The sequence below is a fragment of the Stylophora pistillata genome, chromosome 7 (genome assembly GCF_964205215.1).
Source record: "Stylophora pistillata chromosome 7, jaStyPist1.2, whole genome shotgun sequence".
Classification (NCBI taxonomy): Eukaryota; Metazoa; Cnidaria; class Anthozoa; order Scleractinia; family Pocilloporidae; genus Stylophora; species Stylophora pistillata.
In genome coordinates this window covers 33,393,883-33,415,006 of record NC_142525.1, presented here as the reverse complement: position 1 = coordinate 33,415,006, position 21,124 = coordinate 33,393,883, and the positions used below count along the sequence as shown (strand labels likewise).

Genomic DNA, 21,124 nt, shown 5'->3' with positions numbered 1-21,124 from the left:
GTATTTCACTGGTAATGACACACCAAGGAAGGAGTTAACTACTATGGTATCAATCTGTAGTTGAAAAAAAAAAAAGAATACAGACTGACCTCTTTACACTGGCTCCTCTCTGGCTAAATACTCCCATTTTCTTTGATATCTTTGACAGGGTTGAATTGACCTTGGAAAACTTGGAGATGCATGAAATTTTATGATTTTGTTGCTTGTTGATGACCCAATTTACCCTAGGATGGTAGATCATGGGAAATGAGCCTTCAGGCAAGCTCCAGGTTAAGGTTTCTCTGTATACCGGTATCCTCAAATTTAAAATTACCAAGTAGCTGGGTCATATCCCTTCTCACAGTCTGTGAAATTGTAAACTCACTAACAGCTCGTAGGGACCAACTTTGAAGGTCTTCTAGATTCGTATCTACTTCCTTGCTCCTATTTTTATTCCGAAGATACCTCCCTGCCCTTAGGGAGTTGACCTCGGCCCATTCCTTTTTCCCTCACCCGTTCCATTCTCTCCCTTTCTCGAAGGACTTCGGGTGAGCCTGCAGTATTCATTTTGCTGAAAATGGCGGCTAACTTTCAATCAGCCGTTTTCTTTGAGAATTTACTACTTCTAGGGGAGGAAATCCGGAGGTTTGAATGAAAATGAATCGAATTAGATCCGCTTCTGTTAGAACAAATTCGTCGAAAAACTGTTTTGTCAGTCTTTCTGGTGATCTTGCAGAGGCAGTAGGCTTGCGAATTCAGGTACGTTACGAACGGATACTTGCGTGCATACTGATGCATAGAACGGGTACAAGGTTATTATACGATCATGCAGGCATTTGGGGATTTAGAGGGAGCACTCATCAGCTATCTTATCAGGGGTGTGGTAGGTTCGGGGGTAGACACACAACAGATGTGTTTAACTCATGCCATCTGATATGTTACTCATAATCCTTGAAAACAAAAATCTTAACTCGAGAAAGTTTAGAAAAGCTAGACACAAGATTTCGTAGGAAAACCTGTATTTTTTTCAAGCCAGTTTAACTTTTACCTTCTTTGTTTAATGATTATGCTTTTACGTCCGGGACAATGGATAGCTCAAAGTAACTGAGCTGAAACTTATTTAAAATCCTATTTATCTATACCCTGCAAGGATTAACACATCTAACTTCTTGAAAACCATGTTAGGGTCAACCATTTGCTCTCCAACTTGAGTGGGAAAATGGTAAGGCTTTCACCAGCTGGTCTGGTGAAGTGATACACAGTAGGAGAGGTGATATCCTGAATGATTCATCATCTATTGTCCAATTGGGAAAAAAATTTGCCGATGCACTAGGACTAGATGACGAGCAGCAGGTATAAAACAATTAAGCACTTTGGTCAACTTGATAATTATTTTAGCTTTCCCTATTATTACGTTGTTCTAGATGTATTCTTACCACTCAAATACAAGGCTCTTTTTTTATTTTGGACATGTCAACACTTACCTCTGGAATCTACAGGCTGGAGCAAGTTGTTTGGAAGGTGGTGAAGGCCATTTTTAAATTAAACCGTTTACATCCTAACATCAGTATACATATTCTCCAAACTGTCCCCTATACATCTCCTAAGGAGCTGACAAGGAGAACTTGTTTAACCCTTTCACTTCCAAGATCTTATTACTAATTCTCCTTATTGTCTATTATTAAAAACTGGATCATTGGATAATGCAATTCAAGACATTTTATTTGCTACGCCATTATGGTCTATAAGTCAATATACCATAATCTAATATCTGTACATGTAACATCTGGTTTCTTCTTACAAAATAAAGTCGAGAAGATTTGTCTAACATCTTGGGGGCGTTTTTTTTAATGAAACAATTATTCCACTCGGGCTTGTTGAATATGAGATGATTATAGCCAACTCAGTACTACGCACCTCGTTGGCTATCTATCATCTCTTATCCAACACGCACTCCTGGAATAATTGTTAATTATTTACAACTCTTATGATGTTAGTGTGGAGAATTTGGTATTGGATCAACTAATAACCTGCTTATTGATATTTGCCTGTATTCTCATCACTTGTCTGCTTGATATTGTATTGATATTGTAAGGAGAAATTCTGTTTTGGTCACTTATTCTTGTAGCCTTAATGCTTGACTCAGGGGTGGTGTTGTATGGAGAAATTATATGCTAGTCAGTCTTAGGGTTGAAGAGTTTAAGATTACAGTTCATGTTTTCCTAGACGGACAAAGATGTTTTTAAAGGGGAACATATGACCAAAGTTTTGTGAGGTATTTTTGAGTTAATGACAAAACTGAAGGGAAAATTAAAGTTATAGTAAAACTGTCAGCAGCCAGTATTTGCTATTTAGTTGACTTAATCATTATTTGAATGCCCTGGTTTTGGTTCAAGTCTCTTGAGTACCATGAAGCTTTTAAACTTGATTGGTAATATTTTCTATTGTATGTTTTAGGTTTTAGTTGAACCTGTGATAGGCATTGCATCATGTAACAGAATAAGCGTGGATCCAGTTAGTGCCAATGATTGGGAAATTTTAGTAAGTGAAAAAGTTACAATGGCCTAGGGTTGTTAGCATGTTCCTCTCCTGAGATCTGAGTGCAGCACAGGACTATTTCATGCTGGTCTTAGGATGTGATGACTCACTTGTGCCTGGAATGTACAGTCTGCACTCCAAGCACCAGATTACCATTTTCACTGACTGCACCCCCTGATTAAAAATCTTGAATTTTTATCTATAACTTGATAGGAACTCTTTTGAAATTCATTTGACAATAAAAAGCTGTGATAGAATACTTCCATTTGAACACAGTTTATGCCCTGGGGAGCAGGAATTTGAACAGACCAATCTTTAAAAGTTCAAATGTCAGGGGTTGGTGGGGGTGGTTGGTTAAAGCTTCAAATTGATAGATGCATTATACATGCCAATGAGCTAAGGTAGAGATCAATCCCTCTAGCCTACATGAAGTAATCTGTTTAGAGAGAAAATTGTGAAAAACATATTTCTTAGACTTGGTCTGGCCCCGGTTGTTCGAAGGATGGATAACGCTATACACTGGATAAATCTCTATCTGTTGGATAGCGCAGTACGTTTTGGTAACACTTATCCACTTGATAGCAATTTATCCATTGGATAGCGTTATCCTCCCTTTGAACAACTGGAGCCAGATGTCTAAAGGATTGTTGCTTTTAATCTCTTTGTTAGGAACTCCATGCTGGTTATATAGAAAGTCAGCTTCTAAACCAAGTGAGAGTGGTGTTCCCAGGACAGTTATTGCCAATTTGGATTGAAAACAATATGTGTGTGGTTGTCCAAATTGGTATGCTTTAGTGAGCATGGACACTCCTTACATTAGGGTTTGGTGGCCTTTTCCTATCACCTCTTTCTTTGGGTGCCTATCTGTAGTTGGTTATTACTAAACTTTTACTTTTAAATTATAATTAAAAATGGTTGGAAGGTGATAAAACTCTTACAACAAAATGAAGGGAAGGACTAAACTTTTACTTTATGATAGTTATAAATGGTTGGAAGTTGGTAAAACTCTTACAACAAAATAAAGGGAAATTTCTGTTGAGATTATGAAGCAGTCAAGGATTCCCCTTAGTTTTGCTTTACTTTGCTCTGTAATTAATCCTAAATACTTACAGTATGGTCAGCCAATCAGATACAAACCTATCACAAATGATGACTTATTTACTTACATAATGCACAATTCGGGCAGTTTGTGTGTTTTAATTCTGAGTTGAGAACTGCTCTATGTGATATTTTCCTTTATTCTGGTGGGGTTTGACTGTTGCCATCTTCAAGTTATAGTTTGAAATGAACTAGTCTCATTATAATGTTATTATTTCTAATTATTACTCTAATTACTATACCAGTGAGGCCAGTGTCATTAGTCTTGTTTATTTCTCATTTACAGTTGATCTTGAGCCCAATGCCAATTGTGTCAGACTTGATGAGTTTACTGAAGTGATTGTAATGCCAAAAACAAGAACATTTTCTAAAGGAAAAAAACCTCAGCATGTTTCAGTTCATTCTGGCAATGATAATACAGAACAAGAGAATGAAATTCATGTAGGTGCAAGTGCTGAAAATAAGCATACTTTGACAAGTAGTGCTTTTCATTTTAACAATGGTGATCAGCTTTCATCAAGGCCCTCACCTTCTAAAACCACAAATTCAGAAGAACAAAATGGCATTGTCAATGGTGGCTTATTATCAAGAGTCTCAGGTTATTTGCAGTCTTTATTCAACCCTCATTATGTGGAGAGCTCTGTAAATGGAAAACAGACCTGCAAACCCTTGACCTCAGAAGAAATTAAAAATGAAGAGAACTGGAAACCCTTGTTTTCTTTCACTAATAAAGGTGGAAAATGTTTTACTGGCTGTGTAAATGATTCTGACTTTGAGATGTATTTGAGAGTGCAACCAAAGATAAGAGGGAACCCTGATGCCTCAAATAAAGACAGCATTGTAGCATCTGTGAATTATTATTCCCTGCAACCCACGACTGTGTTTGTTGACTTTACATCTTTGCCGCCACTGGTTTTAAAGTCGTGGACTTGTAACTGGGACACATTTCCACCACCAGAAGGCACAGTTGTAAAAACTGTTCAAATACATAGACTTTTATCTCCGAAAGAGAGAGCTGCCTTACAAAATAATAAATCCTCATCAAACAACAATGAAAACCAAGGATCTCAGTCACAAGAGCCTTCAACAGACAGTGAATCCAACCAGGGTGAGCATTATGAATGAATTATTGTAATCTTTATTATCATTACAAATAAGTAGACTCATCAGACATGGTTCTTTTAACAATCAATGAACAATAAATGAAGATTATCTGTACAATCGAGTATAAAAATGCGATTATATAGATTTAAAATACATCTGTTCATAAAAATGTTTTGAAATCTTTCAGTCTTTATCTGGGGTAAATGGAAGTCATGTCCCCATTTTCTGAGTGTTCTTGCCCATTTTGGCGACAGCAAATCATGGAGTTGGTGGTTTTCCATTGGCATTGATTTAGCTGCTAGTAATTTCAGTCACTTAGAGTTGAGTTGCAGCTGGTGTTCCACAAAACTTCGTTATGGGTGGCTCTTTTGACCTTTTTAAGAACAACTTATTTTTACAACATTAACTAATCATGGAGATGCTGCTCAATTTTTTTTCTTCAAGTCTGGATAATGGAACCTAAAGGACTGAAATTTCTAAATTTTGTGGTTTTTTTTTAACAGTGACTGGCCAATCCCCTTCCAATTATCCTGACATGCTACCACCTCGCTGGGTTGTAAGAATTGTGATGACGAGCAGCATAAACAAGGCTTCTGTCAATCAAACTTCCCATGATTTAGGCGTGGCAGAGCATGTACTTCCAGGACATGTGACTCTGACCAAAGAACTCTACAAAATGCTTGGAGCAAGGGATCTGTGTTTAGTTAAAATTCAGAATATCTCATCTGGGCCAACAGACTTCCAAGGAGTTGTTTTGCATCCCTTAGCAGAAACTGAACAGAAGGTAATTTTATTGTAGAAAATATGTCAAAGGAAAGGCACTGAAGGCTGAGGGGCACAAAAACTGCTGCCATGACCAATGTACAGAGGTGGATAGACTGCACCAAGAACCAATCAGATTACAGGATTCCTTAGCATGCTCTAAGGGAAAAAATACTTATTGTAAATGATATTTCAGAAGTTTTGTTTTCCAGAGGACAGCAAAAATGAAAACAAAAAAATCCCAAAAAATGTTAACCATGACCATGCACAAAGAAGCACTTAGATTGCAGGATTCTTTACCATGTCCCACTGGAAAAAATGAATATCAGTCATGTATGTTGATGTTTGTTTGTTTGTTTGTTTTTTTCATCAAGCTTCAGGATATTTCATCTGATGCTGTTGTGGATGCCTTTGAAGGCTGGATCAGCTCTGTGTGCAATGTGGAAGTACCTCTTGTACTCTGCAGTGGAACACTAATGTCATTTGATGTTCAAGGTTAGTATGGGATAAGTTTCTATGAAGAAACTGTGGTACTGTGTTGGCAGGGGTATCTCAAGTTCGTTTGGTTTTATCAAGTGAGTTGAATGTACTTAAGGGTTTCGTAAGTTGTAATTTGGAGTGTTAGCTCTTTGCCATTTGCTCTGATGAAGGGCTTATGCTAGATACACCAGCTTCAGAAACCTTTTGCAGTAGCCAATTTACATTAACTTAATATCAACTCTGGTGGTAAAACCAAATAAGCAAGTTTTAAAATGAGGTATTAACATTTATACTGTCTACCAACAAATTGACCAAAGGGAACTTCTTTTTCTTACAGTATCCATATGCTCTACCTAGGGTTTGAATCCCATACAGGCCAGAATTTTTTTCAGGCCTTATTTTCACTACTGCTTAAGTAGTGTTCGTTACTGCAAAGATCGCACTCCTACTCAATTTTGCATGCAAATTAACAAGATCTTAGTTCTAAGCAATGTATATTTTTCTGTTTTTCATTTTAAGGCCAACTTTGTCAGTTTGTAGTTAAAGTGCTAAGTCATCAGGAGACATCAACATCAACAGATGAGCCATGTTATTATCACCTCACCCCTGAGACTCTGAACAATGTGACAGTTGTCATAGGAACACTGCAAAACTCTTTGAAGGGTTTCTATGAATCTATAAGTGCTCAAGAAATCAAGCCACATTTTCCAAGGCATAGCTTTAATGATTTGGGGTAAGAAAATGTTTAGAATGAAGTTCATGAGTGGAAAACAATGTTAGAGCATGGCATACAACTTCGGGGGTTGATCAACCCTTTAAACCACAAGATCAGTATGCATATTCTCCATACTGCTTGACAAGGAGAATTTGTTTAATAATCAAGAGTTACTTAGGTTAGTGATTGTTTTCTTTATTCTCATGGCCCTAATGTGTCATTCAGGGGTGATATTGTAAGGAGAAATTAGATTTTAGTCACTCTTAGAGGTCATAGGGTTAACCCTTGGAGTTTTAGGGCTGCTTCTTGTGATTAGAAGGTTGACAAACAAAAAAAGTTACTCCATAAATATTATTAGTTGCACTGTCTTTCCTTCTCATAAAGAAAGAAAAAATTTGCTAGTCCTACAGCTTATGATAGTGGTGAACTCAAGCTCACATAAGCTATTGATTTCTGTTTAAGGGGTGTAACAGATGTTTTCCGCAAGTGTGTGGATCATGCTCTATCAGTGTTACGACAGCGACCACTATCCAATCAACTGGGAGGTAACATTATCACAGGGCTGTGTGGTGGGGCTGTACTAGTTTGCGGCAGTGGTACAGGAGCAGGGATTGGCTGTGGCAAGACATCCTTTGCTCATGCAGTATGTCACCAACTTCAGGAGTGGCCTGTGTGTGCTCATGTAACGTTAGTGGATTGTATTCCTTTTAGAGGTAATTCTTTTCTTTACTTTGTTGCTAGACTACAAGCAGTCCCTCCTTTTTGATGAAATGTGCTGCACAAGTAAAAAAAAATCCATGAAGAAAAATGACGTTAGTACGTATTTGGAAGCTCTAATTTTGACTTACACACCAAAACTAGAGCTTCCTCCTGTGCGCTTAGGTCAATTTTTTTTCATGGCTTTTTTTCGACTCACCCAGGGGACTGTTCATAGCCTATTTTGTTACTTTGTAGAATTAGCTTATTTTTGTCCATGATTATAATGAATGTGTAGTACTGTTTCATTGTGGGTACATTTGCACATAAAGTCAGGGGTTTCATTGACTTTTTCCACAAGTTGCTGCCAATGGTGCATAGGAGGCTGTGCCAGTTGACCAGCTTTTATTGAAACTCTCCAGTATGTATGTTGCATTAAACATCATAAATTAATGGGTTTTTGTTTTTTCATCTTTAAAGGAAAAAGAGTTGATACCATTAAAAAACAGTGGCAGCAGATATTTATGGAGGCTGCATGGCATCAACCATCTGTTATCTTGTTTGATGATTTAGATCAAGTTCTGTCTGCCCCAAGTGCCCTCCAAGAGATGGGTGGAGAAGCTTTGTACAAACATCGCTTAACTCAAGGTGAGATGGTGTCAAGAATGATATTGGGTAAAAGGCCAATATTCTATACAGGCCATCAGCTTTTCCAAAAAAATGTATAATGTACCCTAATAGTGATAAGTGTAGCATGACATTGAGTGTCAAACAAAGGTATGAGCAAAGCTTAAAGCAACAAAAATCAAAGACCACAAAGAGCCAGGGAGAACTTGAAATGAAGACTACCAAACTGCTTGCAGTGAAGGAAAATCCAGCTGATCCAGGTGTAATTTTTTTATGGTTTTGCATCTGATTGATTGAGAGATTGGATTAGTTTTTAAGCCCAGTCACAAAGCACAAAAATGGAAAACAAAATTAATGCAATCCAAGATAACTTGCCACTCTCAATTGAAAACAGATGCAGAAAGGTTTTTTTTTTTGTTGAATCTTATCCTTGATGGTGTCGTTGTGAGGAAACTGGGCCTTGCTGCCTAGTTTACAAGGCGTGGCTGATGGAACCTGCTTCAAATTACTCTTAGATTTTCATCTCTATTATGTATTTATGTTTAATACTGCTTTTAGTATCTTACAATGTCTCTTTATTTCTTTCCATTCTGCAGTATTTAAGGATCTTATCAACACAGAAATCAATAACAACAGCAGGATAGTTGTTATAGCAACCAGTAAGTCACATGACTCTTTACACCCGTCATTGCTGACATCGCAAGGATGTCACGTGTTCCAATGCCGTGCGGAGATCCACCCCCCTGATGCTGACCAAAGACAACAGATTCTGTCTGCGATGATGGCCAGACTGTTTCGTCACCGAGATCGTGATATATCGGAACTCAGGTGAAGATAGAAACATAGTTTCCTGCGGAGAAAATCCAAGCTACTCGAGGAAAAGTCAACTTTCTACTCTTGAGGACCCTTTTGAAGAAACTTGAAATATACCTATTAGCAAGTACGAATTGTATGTGTGGGCATACCTTGGGTATAGAAACGACGTCTACAGTCTGGACTGTGCATTGCAGTATAACTGTGCACATTATTCCAAATCCACATCTGTGAAGAGTGTTTTTCTCCACATTAATTCGGCTTAAAGCAAGACTATAGTAACGGAGCAATACGTAGAAACGTTTCGCAAAATTAAGTCTCTGAACACCGGTTTTCTGTTAGATCTTAAAAGGTAATCACTTCTCTTACATTGTTTTAACCCTTTGAATGCCAACCCAGGTGCATGCCTCGCAACCAGCGGCCATATTGGATTTTTCATAAAATAATTTTACTCAACAATTTGAGCCCTTTGGCATTGTATAACTCTTTTTAGCTGCGACATTGTCCTCCTCACTTTCACTATCTTCGTTATTTTCATTCTCGCTTTCGAGTTCGTCGATCTCTTCGACTTCTTCCCCGCTTTCATCTTCATCCTCCGAGCTCGAAATACTTTCATTGTACTCTGAAACATCTCCATCACTTTCGTCGCCTCATATCACCTTTCGCCTCATATCGCCTTTCGTTTCCTCATATCAGAGTCTCTATCAGCGAAAACTTCTACCAAAACTTCCTCAGCTGTCATTCGACGTGTGCTGGCCGCCATGTTGGATTTGGCAAGGATTTGCCGCGAAAATAAACAAAGCCTTCTGGGTGTTATGTTGTGCCACAGTGCAAAATTCTGTGGTCAGCGGATTCTCAAATTGTTCCCAGGTCCTTTGAAACAACCACGGATAAAAACCTTGAACGACCGAGAAAAGAAACAAAATGCTTGTCAGAGGACGTATATATACGTCCTCGGTATCTGAGGGTCCTATTTTAGGACGTATATATACGTCCTTGGCATTCAAAGGGTTAATAAAAAAGTACTTTCATGACATCAATGTTTACATCTTTAATTACTTAATTAAGCACAAAAATATTACCATTTGCCGTACTATCATTCCTGTCTTTCTTAGAACATGATTTCTTTTCTCTGATTTTAGTTTATTGGCGAAGAAAACTGAAGGATTCTCACCCAAAGATCTACAATCATTAATCGACCGAGCCTTACACCAAGCGGCGGTCAGAAAGATGAAAATGTCGGCAGGTGAGGAACAGAAGGCATCTGATTGTTTTTAATAATAATAATAATAATAATAATAATAATAATTATTATTATTATTATTATTATTATTATTATTATTATTATTATTATTCATGGGCGGATCCAGGAATGTTTGATTGGGAGGGTCCAAACTTTGGTTCAGAAAGGACTGTTTGACTCTTTCGAGGCAGATTACTTTCTCTCCCACGTCCCCCTCTCACCAGTCGCGGTTGCACGTTATAATGCCTTGGCCGCTTACCGTTTACTTGGATTCATTAAAAAAATCAACCAGTTAAAAAGTGATATACGATCCTGTCGATGTAAGAATTTCAGTCTCAAAGTTGTAGGCGTCAGGTCTGATAGGGAGGGGGGGGTCCGGTTCCCCCGGACCCTCCCCCTGGATCCGTCACTGTAATTTAACTTTTATATTGCGCAAATTAACATGTGGATATGATCAAATGCGCATCACAACACTTTTCGGCGGACTTTTGCCGGACTGCATCAGCAGTTTACAAACAATTGAAGGGAACTTATTTGAAGATGCCCCCTCCCCCTCCCATCAATTCCCAGTAAACAGGCCAGACCACATCACAGTAATCTCGTGAGTGGGGTTCTTTAACGTCCCCTGCCTAACCAAATCAACTAATTAACAGATGCCGGAGACGGCACCTACGGTTTATTCGTCCTTATCCGAGAAGACTAGAATGTCTATCCATTTCTTGACATTAAAGAAAGGTAGTGCATTCTCCTCAGTTATTTTAAGACCTTGAGTGTTGGTCCGGCCGGGGTTCGAACCATCGACCTCGACCTCCCGCACAGCAGTCCAATGCTCTAACCAATTGAGCTAACCAGGAGGCGGTTTTTTTTCACACGAAATTAAAAGAGAAAGGTACTTGTGTACTTGGTTGGTGTTAACTGTGATCACGACGGCTTCGTTATCGTTCACTTTCTTGTCTCTTTCTTTTTTTCAACAGATGGAGGAATTTTCTCTGAAATTACTACCGATGATTTTGAGAAAGCTCTTAACGGATTTACCCCTACAGCGCTTAGGGGAGTTAGTTTACATACTGCGGGAGAGTTAGGCTGGTCTGATGTGGGAGGACTAGCTGCTGTAAAAGCAGCCCTCATGGAGACCCTCCTGTGGCCAACAAAGGTACATCTCTGTTCTCTTAGGTATCTCACGGTTAAGAAATGCATATCAGCCACAATGCCCATGAGAGATAGGCAACCTCAACTTTCTTTCTTCGTTTTGGCCTTCCCTCCACACTAATCTAAGTAAATTGTTTACCGAAAAATGAGATTTTTGAACGCGGATGTCACATTTCTGCTATTTTTTTTTCCTGTTGCGCGTGCCAAGGATGCAGAACGTTAAGCTTTTCTGTCGATGGTTGAAGTGTAGAAGGGAAACGCTTTACCCGTTTTCCAGCGTGGATGGTTATCTTTTGTCAGTTTTCAGTCAACGTTATTTGGTGTTATCTGGACGTAAGAGTGGGCATAAAAAAACAGAATATTTTTCTTTTGTACGTTAAACTTTTCAAAGCTAACGGTAAAATGAACGCGTTATCAAAAATTAGGAAAAATGCGAGCAAAGAGAATCTGTTTGGTACCTGAAAGCCAACCATATTTACATTTCCATTGTAGTACTCGTGGCTTTTCAGTAAATGTCCCCTGCGCATGCGGTCTGGTCTTCTTCTCTATGGACCACCAGGCACTGGCAAAACACTGTTGGCTGGTGTGGTTGCTAAAGAGTGTGGGCTCAACTTCATCAGTATCAAAGGTCCTGAGCTACTGAGCAAGTATATTGGAGCCAGTGAACAAGCGGTCAGAGACATGTTTACAAGGTAAATAGTACTGTCTCTTAACTTATCACAAAATACGAAGCTTTCAGGGTTGTTTGTCGTCGTATTTTCCCACTTCTCTTAGAGGAGGCAATAACAGGCTCTCTCCCACAATGAGACAGGAAATTAACGTCGAGCCAATACCACGTACACTCACATACACTAGACTGGAATCCCAAAATGTCCCACTCGTTGTCAGCAACACTGATGTATTCTTTGTTCACGAAAAGATACGTGATAGAATAGATTCGAAGAAACCTCTTTATATGAAAAAAACTTAGCAGGTAGCCTTTGCTTCTCAAAGTAACAAATACTAGGTGGAATTTTTAAATTAACGCCATTATCCACGTCGTTTTTCTGTGGAAATGTTTTGCTCAAGCGCACTGCGCATGCGCACTAATTTTGCTGTTGCACTGTGACACGCGTCCCCACCTGACAACTCAGCGTTAAGGTTAAGGAGAAGGCTGCACTGGAGCCCATGTTCCACGCCTTCAGGGCTTACCCTAGCTTTTGTAGCGCATGACAAATAGAGCGGTTGAATTTCACAAAAGCGAAGCAAGACATAACAAAGTTTCCACGATCACACCCAATTTGTTATTTGCAGAGCTCAAAGTGCCAAGCCATGTATTCTTTTCTTTGACGAGTTTGACTCCCTTGCTCCTCGACGTGGACACGACAGCACTGGTGTAACAGACAGAGTGGTGAATCAGCTTCTTACTCAGCTGGATGGAGTGGAGGGACTGGACGGTGTTTATATCCTGGCTGCCACCAGTCGACCAGACTTGATTGATCCCGCTCTTCTTAGGCCAGGACGATTGGATAAGTGTTTGTATTGCGGTATACCAACCAAGGTAAGAGCGTTTTTTTTTTTTTAGTACATTTGTGTGTCGTGAAAACAAAACAAAATTTAGCACAAGTCCATTGAAACAAAGAGTCAAAAGAAGGCAATGAGGAGTTTCCACGCTTCAGGCAATTCGTTTGTTTGTACTCTGAGTCCTCGATGTTTCCGTGTGATAATCTCCTCCGTTCTGTTTAGCTGTTGTGATTTCTTTGGTTTTGGTTATACGACACTAAATTGAAAGTTTCTTTAATTAAGTCGTGCCCCAGTAGTTTCCTTGAAACAAAGGGCATCTGGCGTCCTGCGATGAAATTTTACTCGTGGCTTGAATTATTTTGATGGGAAACGAACAGATGACGCATGTGATATCCACGTAAGCCAAATTCACGCCGTGATGATGGTCCTGATCTTAAATATTATCACTTCTACGGGTTTGATACGAACCAACATAATGATTAGCCCTCAGTTGGCTTGTTAGCTCAGTTGGTCGAGCGCTGCACCTGTATCGCAGGGTTCATGGGTTCAAATCCCGTAGGGGCCTGAATTTTTTTCAGGCCTTTTTTCCACTACAACAAAAGTAGGGTTCATTACTGCGAGGATCGCTTTCATACATTTCTTGAAACCGCAGTACACATATATGATTTTCATATATTCAAGTGCACTGATTGATCTTAAATAAGCGTAAGACAGATTACCTCAGTGGTAAGGCCAAGTTTGGATATCCTGTCTTTCAACTTGATCTTTCTTGTACGAACTAAGAAAAAGTTGGGGCTTTTTTTTTCTTTCAGTCAGAGAGATTACAGATCCTGGAAGCTTTATCCAGGTCCGTGACCCTGTCAGAGGATATTGATCTAGCCGTTATTTCAGACTTGTGTGAACACTTCACTGGAGCTGATTTCAAAGCTCTTCTGTATAACGCCCAGCTGGCTGCAATCCACAGGAAAACCACGAACAGTCTGCTTTACAAGGGAGCGTTCAAAACTACTGAAATGGAAAGCACTGAGAAACATAACATAGGCGCGGATACAGATATCGTTATAGACGACGACAGGGATGATATTATTTATGTTCCAAGCTTAACTGAAGGATCAACACAGCTATCAACGGAGGAGCTGACGAAACTTCGTTCAGAGGTAGGGTCCTGATACCCCTGGACTTCATGTCACAGAAAGGCACCGCCAAGGAGGGTCCTGAGGTATATTTGACCCGCCCCGTAGTCAAGAAAATGCGATTCAGCGATAATTAAACAACTTGCCCTACCTTTAAATGCGTTAAGAACCCTTGTGTACGAACTCTCCCCTCCCTAAGTACGAACTCCTACTCTCGTGTTTTCGCTCAGTACTCATTTTGAATTCATGAAGTGAAACAGTTGGTGCGAAGTTATGTTTTTACTTTGTTTTCTTATCAGATCACAATTCTCCATGATAATTTACAGCATAGAAAGAGCGAAAGAAAGGTAAAGATTTTAATTGATTGGAGGATTTCATTGATTATACGCATATAAAAGACCGCCGGTCTTTCCTATTGCGAGCCAGTACGTTCAGCAGGAATGATTTTGTCACCACAACTGCCCTGACATATTTCCTTTTTAAGGAAATAAAGAAGACAAAAACTCTGTCACCAGAACGTAACACAAAATGGACCCTTGGAACTTTGAATACCAAGTACCACTATATATTCAATTTTTTCTCATCTACGTGCGTTTAGTTCGAATTTACGTGTTCGTAGCTCTGTATTCAGGGACATGTTTTTTCTTTTTAGTAACGAGTGAACAATAATTCGGTTTGCTTCTGTAAGCAATTGTTTTCCTTCTTTGCGGCTATCTTCCTTTTGTGATTATGTAGTCAGATGATCCGTGTAAGCATATTCCAGAGAGGGAATGTTGTCGGTTTACACGAACTGGACTTATGAAACTCGATCAGGTTGTCGAAACGTCAGTCATCACAACTGGCGACAGTGTTTCTGAGGACTGCCTTCACCCGGACGGTGCGACTACACGATCAAATGATACCCTGTGGTTCAAACCATTTACTGTCTTGTATGCTAATATCTTTCATTCCGGTCTGTTTAGGGATGGTCCAATTTAGGGATTGTCCAGTTTAGGGATTGTCCAGTGTAGGGATTGTCCAGTTTAGGGATTGTCCAGTTTAAAGATTGTCCAGTTTAGGCATTTGCAAAGTTTAGGGTTGTCCAGTTTAGGCATAACAACTTTCATTGCACGATTGAAAAAATAATTAATATAGTTTATCTAAATTTGATCTTTTGTGTGTTGTTAGACATTACAATCTGATTCAGCGACGCATGAGGCAACGTTTGGAATACAAATCAACCAATCCGATTTGTTACAAGCAGCATCATCGGTTGGTCCATCTGTGTCAGATAGTGAAAGACGCAGATACCAGGCTATGTATGTCCATTTTGATGGTTAATTGACAGCCACATGGCAACAGTGATAAGGAATAAAAATTACAACATAAGTGTCTAAAATCGGACACCTTCCCGTCCGATTTTGAACACTAATGCCTGGTTTTAGGCACTAGTGTCCGATTTAGGACATTAATGTCCGATTTTAGACACTAGTGTCCGTTTATAGAGACAAGTGTCCGATTTTGGACACAGGTGTCCGATTTTGGACACAGGTTTCCGATTTTAGACACTAGTGTCAAATTTTTAGACTCTAGATTTAGATAATGGAATAAAGATCATGAAGGCTTAGTGTATCATTTTAAGGTCAAAAGATTTCATCGTCTTCCAGCATTTTGGACTATAGTCGTATTTATACTAACGGAAAGATGGACTCATTTTGAAATTATTTTATTGTTTGTTTTGTTTTTTTTTTTAGATACGAGACATTCGTCAAATCCAGAGGAGGAGAGTTCGGTGTCAATACACCAGGCCAGGGAAAGGCGACATTGGCTTAAAGAATCTTAATCTTTTTATAACATTGCCAGAAAAAGACACCACTCCTTAAGAGTGCAGTTGAAGAAATAAAAACCTTTGCCCTTTCCCATTCCACAGGTGAAATTTTTATTTTCAAAGCTGATCGTTCCACTTTTCGATGTAAACGGCGTGAAGCGCCCCATCCACCACCTGGTGCGTCAACCATTTCACAGTTGTCTCTCGTGCCATGACAAGATCGCTATTACTTCTTCGACGAATACCTTTTTAAATAAATATGTGCAAAATAATTCAGCAGACCTACTGAAATTTAAGTTGATTCGAGTGTCGCATTTTATTGGGCAGGAACAGAAAACTTGCAATTTTAAAATTCTTTTCCATACTATTTTGTAACTTTAGATTGATCGCACATTATTACCCACCCATTGATTTAAGCGCGGTGATCTTTACAACAGTAGGGAGAAGAGGTAATTTTAAGGTTTACTGATTGAATTGGGCTCTTCAAGGTAAATAAGTGTAATTTAGTACGGTGAGAAGGGGTTGCACCGTGCTACACTTCGAGACACGCCTTGTATCGTCTGGGACTCGTCTCAGTCTCTTCTCGCCTAAAGTGCCCGTTCCTTATTCAGAGAAGAGTTCACAATAGCCCGTTTTACAGTCGTGTACTTAGTTGCCCAGTCCCTGATTTAGAGTGAGGCCGAAGGTGACCTTGTTGTGATAGAGACCAGTATCAGATACAATGAATATATGAAGTTCATATATTTTGAACTGCGGTATTAAATACGTATGATGCACGATCCTTCGCAGTAGATAGCGCTATTTATGCAATAGCGAAAATCAGACCTGAAAAAAATCAGGCCTGTACGGGATTCGAACCACTGACCTCTGCGATACTAGTGCAGCGCTCTACCAATTGAGCTAACAAGCCAACTGGGAACAGGCCAGTGCTCCCCGTTGTGAACAATATTTTTGAAAAGCTTCTAGCAGGCCAGATGCATGGATTTTATCTCGAAATGCTTTCAGATTTCATTAGCGCTTACAGAAAGCTTCATAGTTGTGAGACCTCATTGCTAAGGCTGACGGAAGATTGGAGGATGATGCGCGACAGAGGTGAGCTCGTTGCGGTGGTCTCTATGGACCTCTCCAAAGCGTTTGACGTTATTCAGTATCCACTCCTTCTTTCCAAGCTCAAGGTCTACGGTATGGATGACAAGAGTGGCGCTCTACTCAGGAACTATCTCTCTGATAGATCTCAGAGAGTTCAAGATAGGCGGCCTACCCTGTGGCCTACCATGTGGCCTACCCTGTGGCCTACACTGTGGCCTACCCTGTGGCCTACCCTGTGGCCTACCCTGTGGCCTACCCTGTGGCTTACACTGTGGCCTACCCTGTGGCCTACCCTATGGCCTACCCTGTGGCCTACCCTGTGGCCTACCCTATGGCCTACCCTATGGCCTACCCTATGGCCTACCGGTGGTCAGATTTTAAAGAACAGTGGCGCTCTACTCAGGAACTATCTCTCTGGTAGATCTCAGAGAGTTCAAGATAGGCGGCCTACCCTGTGGCCTACCATGTGGCCTACCCTGTGGCCTACACTGTGGCCTACCCTGTGGCCTACACTGTGGCCTACCCTGTGGCCTACACTGTGGCCTACCCTGTGGCCTACCCTGTGGCCTACCCTGTGGCTTACACTGTGGCCTACCCTGTGGCCTACCCTATGGCCTACCCTGTGGCCTACCCTGTGGCCTACCCTATGGCCTACCCTATGGCCTACCGGTGGTCAGATTTTAAAGAACAGTGGCGCTCTACTCAGGAACTATCTCTCTGGTAGATCTCAGAGAGTTCAAGATAGGCGGCCTACCCTGTGGCCTACCCTGTGGCCTATCATGTGGCCTACCCTGTGGCCTACACTGTGGCCTACACTGTGGCCTACCCTGTGGCCTACCCTGTGGCCTATCCTGTGGCTTACACTGTGGCCTACCCTGTGGCCTACCCTGTGGCTTACACTGTGGCCTACCCTGTGGCCTACCATATGGCTTACCCTGTGGCCTACCCTGTGGCCTACCCTATGACCTACCATATGGCCTACCGGTGGTCAAATTTTAAAGAACATATAAATAAGATCAGTAAGAGTCGAACGAATACGCTGTTGCACAGTTATCTGTCTCTGAAAAGGCGGGGTATACTAAGAGGTCGCTAACACGATTTCCAACGTCCGAGGGAACGAAACACTGCAAATATTACAGCACTCAACCATAACGGTAGGTTAACGGGGAGGGGAGAGGAGGGGCCAATAATATTGCGTGGTCGCAGAGGATATGCAAAACGGCGGCTTTATGATGCAGGCTGTCAGTTCGTAACATATAGTGGAGTGCTGGTGTAAAAATGTAATGAACCGCGTTATATCAGAGAGCATACATATCCAGGTAAGAAAACGCATATCCAGGTGCAGTCGAGAACAAGTTTAGCTCCTTGAGTGCTCTCTAAACTTCCAAAATGCATGCAAACTCGATAACTGTATACGCACAGCCAAAAGCCGCATGCATGAACACATCAGACACAACTTGTGTTTGAAGAAAGTGTTTTATCATTATTTTGTCGGGTTTCCGAGGTAATCGCGATCTACCCAAAAACTATGAATGAAAAACAAAGCAAAACCGACCAAGCCGTTTCGAGATCAAATCTTTATTCGTAGAATTGTAAATTTGCAAATAGGAAGCAAAAATGAACGAATTTCCTGCATACACGAGACTTTGACATGCTTTAATTTTACATCACTAGAATTTACGGCCAGAAAATTTCGTAGGTTTGTGATGGAATTTCTGAAATTGTACGATTTTTATATTAAAATCTTCTATTGAAGTATACTTTAAGGAAATATCAATCTGCGCCGTATGTTATAATAATTGTTACTTCACTCAGGAATCCCGGAACTCAGTAAACGACGTTTTTTTCTCGGACACAAAGCCCTAAATGTAGTTTTTAAATTCCTTTATACAGATCGAAACAAATCAACTAAAGGAGACGAAATGTTCAGATCATTGGTCCTGTTAAGTTCAGCTTTCCTGCCGTTTATGGTTTTCATAACCGGGGAAACAGGTGGGTCCAAAGACAATTTTTAATTAAAATGTGATGTGAAGAGTTTACTTTGTATTCCATCACGTAAATATCTGAAAGAGAATCATTGGCTCACGAAAACGATTAATAAAATTGCGCACAGTTGCAGTTTAAGGTCGCGATGTAAATTTCAAATTTTGTTAGTTATTCGTTAGAAATGAAAGACCTTTAACGAATTGCTTAAAACTACTGGTAAAGAGATGAAGCTCCACCTTTTCTTTGCTAGAAACTGGTAGCCATGATTTAATTAGAAGGCATCCCTTGGAGTGAAGTCGATGCACCGCGGGAGCTTACTCTAATAGCTTCCCGCGGCAAACTAACATCAATTTTTTTTCACTAATGTTTTTACTCGCGTTAAGGACTTCGCCGAAAAGAGGGACTCCTCGTTGTCTAGACGTTTTGTTTTTTTGTGTGTGTCATGAGCGTGTAACAAAAAAAAATTCAAATCCTTACAAAGAATCAAACCTTAGCCCTGCGGATTCAGCGCTCCGATGCTTGAGACCAAATCTCTAGACCAAATTGAATATTTTCGTCTGTTTTGGGATACTTTTCGAGATTCGATGAAACTGTTTTTCCAATTGTCATTTCGACTAATATCATTGGTCTTCTTATGATATAGAATTGAAATGTCAAAATTTTGGATCGTTGTTTATTTTCGCTTGTTGAACGAACTCTGTTGTAAACCAGACATTCGACAATGTTCGTTCTAATATTTTTGGTCGATTTAATTTTTTTTTGCAGTAGTGAACGTAAATGATCCAATTACCCCGGAACAGTACCAAGCAGGGATTATCAGAGCAGGATTTTCTACGAATTGGTTCAAAACGAAGACGCCGATGAAAAAGTACTCGGAACAGAACATCAGAGACGTCCACGAGAAAGGCTTTAGCAACTTAAGACTTCGATGCAGGGCAGATCTCTACTCTTATGACTACTCTACCGTGAAATTCAAACAGTTTCTAAGCGACCTGACGACCGTTGTCGACCATTGTCTGAAACATGATGTGATTCCAATCATCTCCTGGGTTCACCATCAAGCAGAGGCCTGCGCCATGGAAAAGGACTTTAAAGCCTACGTGAATTGGTGGACAGCGGTAGCACGGCAGTTAAAGGACAAGGACTATAGACTGAGTTTTAATCTTTTTACAGAACTGGGAAAAGACACTTGCAAACGAAATAACAAAAATGACGAGAGTCTTCGCCAGAATACCGAGAAATATAACCGATGGACCATGAACGTGACGCACGAAATCCGACGTACAGGTGGGAACAACCCTCAGCGTATTCTGATTTTGGGATCTCCCGGAAAAACTGCCGAGGACTTATCTAAAATTGATTCAAAAATCCATGAAAATGATAAATATATGATGGCTGAGTGGCATCTTTATGCCTCTGGTCCAAACAAAGTGCTTGGTTCCCAGAAGTACTGGAGCAGTGACGGCAGTTCTGGAGGCCAAAACAATGTCAAAACTGCAATTAAACACGCAACTGATTATCAAAAGGGGGAAAACGGTTTGCTGACATATCTCGGAGCGTGGATGCCGCAAGATAACGCAAATGGTTCGATAACCGAATCGGAAGCCATCAACTTTGCCCGTTTCTTTGTTGCCGAGCTGCACAACGCTAACATACCATGGTCTTTGAACGTTCTGGATCGCTACTATGATACCAAAAACAGAAAATGGCTGACGGGGAACCAGACGATAAAAGGGCAAGCACTAAATATGTCCAGGATTTTGGACAATATTCGTGAAGTAATGCCATAAATCTGAAAATAAAGATATAGACGAGTCTAGGTTAGTAATCGTCTGCGCATTAAATGTAACTGGAATAGTCATGGTTTCAGCGTTTATAACAGGATTGTTACTAGAATGAGGTCAAATATATTAAAAACCTGACTCGGAGCAAACTACTGTTCTTTCTCTCTGTGCTATGGTCCCTTCAGTATGGGTTAGATCCTTTATGTCCATTTGCGTCAATCACGAAATCCGCATCATCGATCATTTGGGTTGAGAAGTCATGACATAGCGTAAAATAGCTCTGACTGTGGGGTTGATGAAAGGGATGGAAAAATAACTCGTTATGAGACATCTATCATTTGCATTATTGTAACTTGTTGGGGTTTTCTTCCGCACTAAACAAAATGCGAAAAAACCTAATAAGATATTTTAGCGGAACAGAGATGGGAATTAGCTCACAAAAGTGATGCTTTAAAGTATGAAGGTAGATCCTGGACAAAATGTTCGATTTTAACCTTGGAAATTCCCTATCCTCTTTTAAAAGAATGGCACGAAATTGTACAAGAAAAAAACCTGCTGTTGCGTGACATATCCGAAGGAAGTTTTTTCGCATACATGAGCTCCCGTTCCAAACCGCTG

At 40.3% G+C, this 21,124-nt stretch overlaps 2 protein-coding genes across 6 annotated transcripts; both read left to right on the top strand.

Annotated features, from left to right (window-relative positions):
• The first annotated feature begins 546 nt into the window (after positions 1-546).
• On the top strand, positions 547-15,741 carry LOC111339390 (peroxisomal ATPase PEX1). Of its 3 annotated transcripts, none has more exons than XM_088726724.1 (19): positions 547-738; positions 1,165-1,332; positions 2,437-2,520; positions 3,187-3,301; positions 3,902-4,723; positions 5,223-5,503; positions 5,862-5,976; positions 6,481-6,694; positions 7,139-7,389; positions 7,853-8,020; positions 8,596-8,827; positions 9,955-10,058; positions 11,030-11,208; positions 11,697-11,896; positions 12,498-12,744; positions 13,520-13,864; positions 14,140-14,187; positions 15,008-15,138; positions 15,574-15,741. In XM_088726724.1, the coding sequence occupies exons 1-19, from the start codon at positions 631-633 to the stop codon at positions 15,650-15,652; spliced, it is 3,891 nt and encodes a 1,296-aa protein (XP_088582850.1). In that variant the 5' UTR covers positions 547-630; the 3' UTR covers positions 15,653-15,741. The 3 variants fall into 3 exon arrangements, with proteins under 3 accessions (XP_088582850.1, XP_022801782.2, XP_088582852.1); XM_022946047.2 differs by having other exon boundaries at positions 5,856-5,976; XM_088726726.1 differs by lacking the exons at positions 547-738; positions 1,165-1,332; positions 2,437-2,520 and having other exon boundaries at positions 3,187-3,311; positions 5,856-5,976.
• A 1,991-nt stretch (positions 15,742-17,732) lies between these two features.
• LOC111324288 (uncharacterized) lies at positions 17,733-20,655 on the top strand. 3 transcript variants are annotated; one of them, XM_088726746.1, is made up of 3 exons: positions 17,733-17,890; positions 18,630-18,728; positions 19,488-20,655. In XM_088726746.1, exons 2-3 carry the CDS (start codon positions 18,659-18,661, stop codon positions 20,510-20,512), a joined length of 1,095 nt encoding a protein of 364 aa, XP_088582872.1. In that variant the 5' UTR covers positions 17,733-17,890; positions 18,630-18,658; the 3' UTR covers positions 20,513-20,655. The 3 variants fall into 3 exon arrangements, with proteins under 3 accessions (XP_088582872.1, XP_088582873.1, XP_088582874.1); XM_088726747.1 differs by lacking the exon at positions 17,733-17,890 and adding an exon at positions 17,903-18,055; XM_088726748.1 differs by lacking the exons at positions 17,733-17,890; positions 18,630-18,728 and adding an exon at positions 18,843-18,938.
• Positions 20,656-21,124: the final 469 nt, after the last annotated feature.

Coding starts and splice junctions, on each gene's coding strand:
- LOC111324288 (XM_088726746.1), top strand. CDS start 18,659: ATGTTCAGATCATTGGTCCTGTTAAGTTCAGCTTTCCTGCCGTTTATG. Junction 18,729..19,487: donor TTTCATAACCGGGGAAACAG/GTGGGTCCAAAG, acceptor TTTTTTTTGCAG/TAGTGAACGTAAATGATCCA.
- LOC111339390 (XM_022946047.2), top strand. CDS start 631: ATGAAAATGAATCGAATTAGATCCGCTTCTGTTAGAACAAATTCGTCG. Junction 8,021..8,595: donor CAAACATCGCTTAACTCAAG/GTGAGATGGTGT, acceptor TCCATTCTGCAG/TATTTAAGGATCTTATCAAC. Junction 14,188..15,007: donor ATAGAAAGAGCGAAAGAAAG/GTAAAGATTTTA, acceptor GTGTGTTGTTAG/ACATTACAATCTGATTCAGC.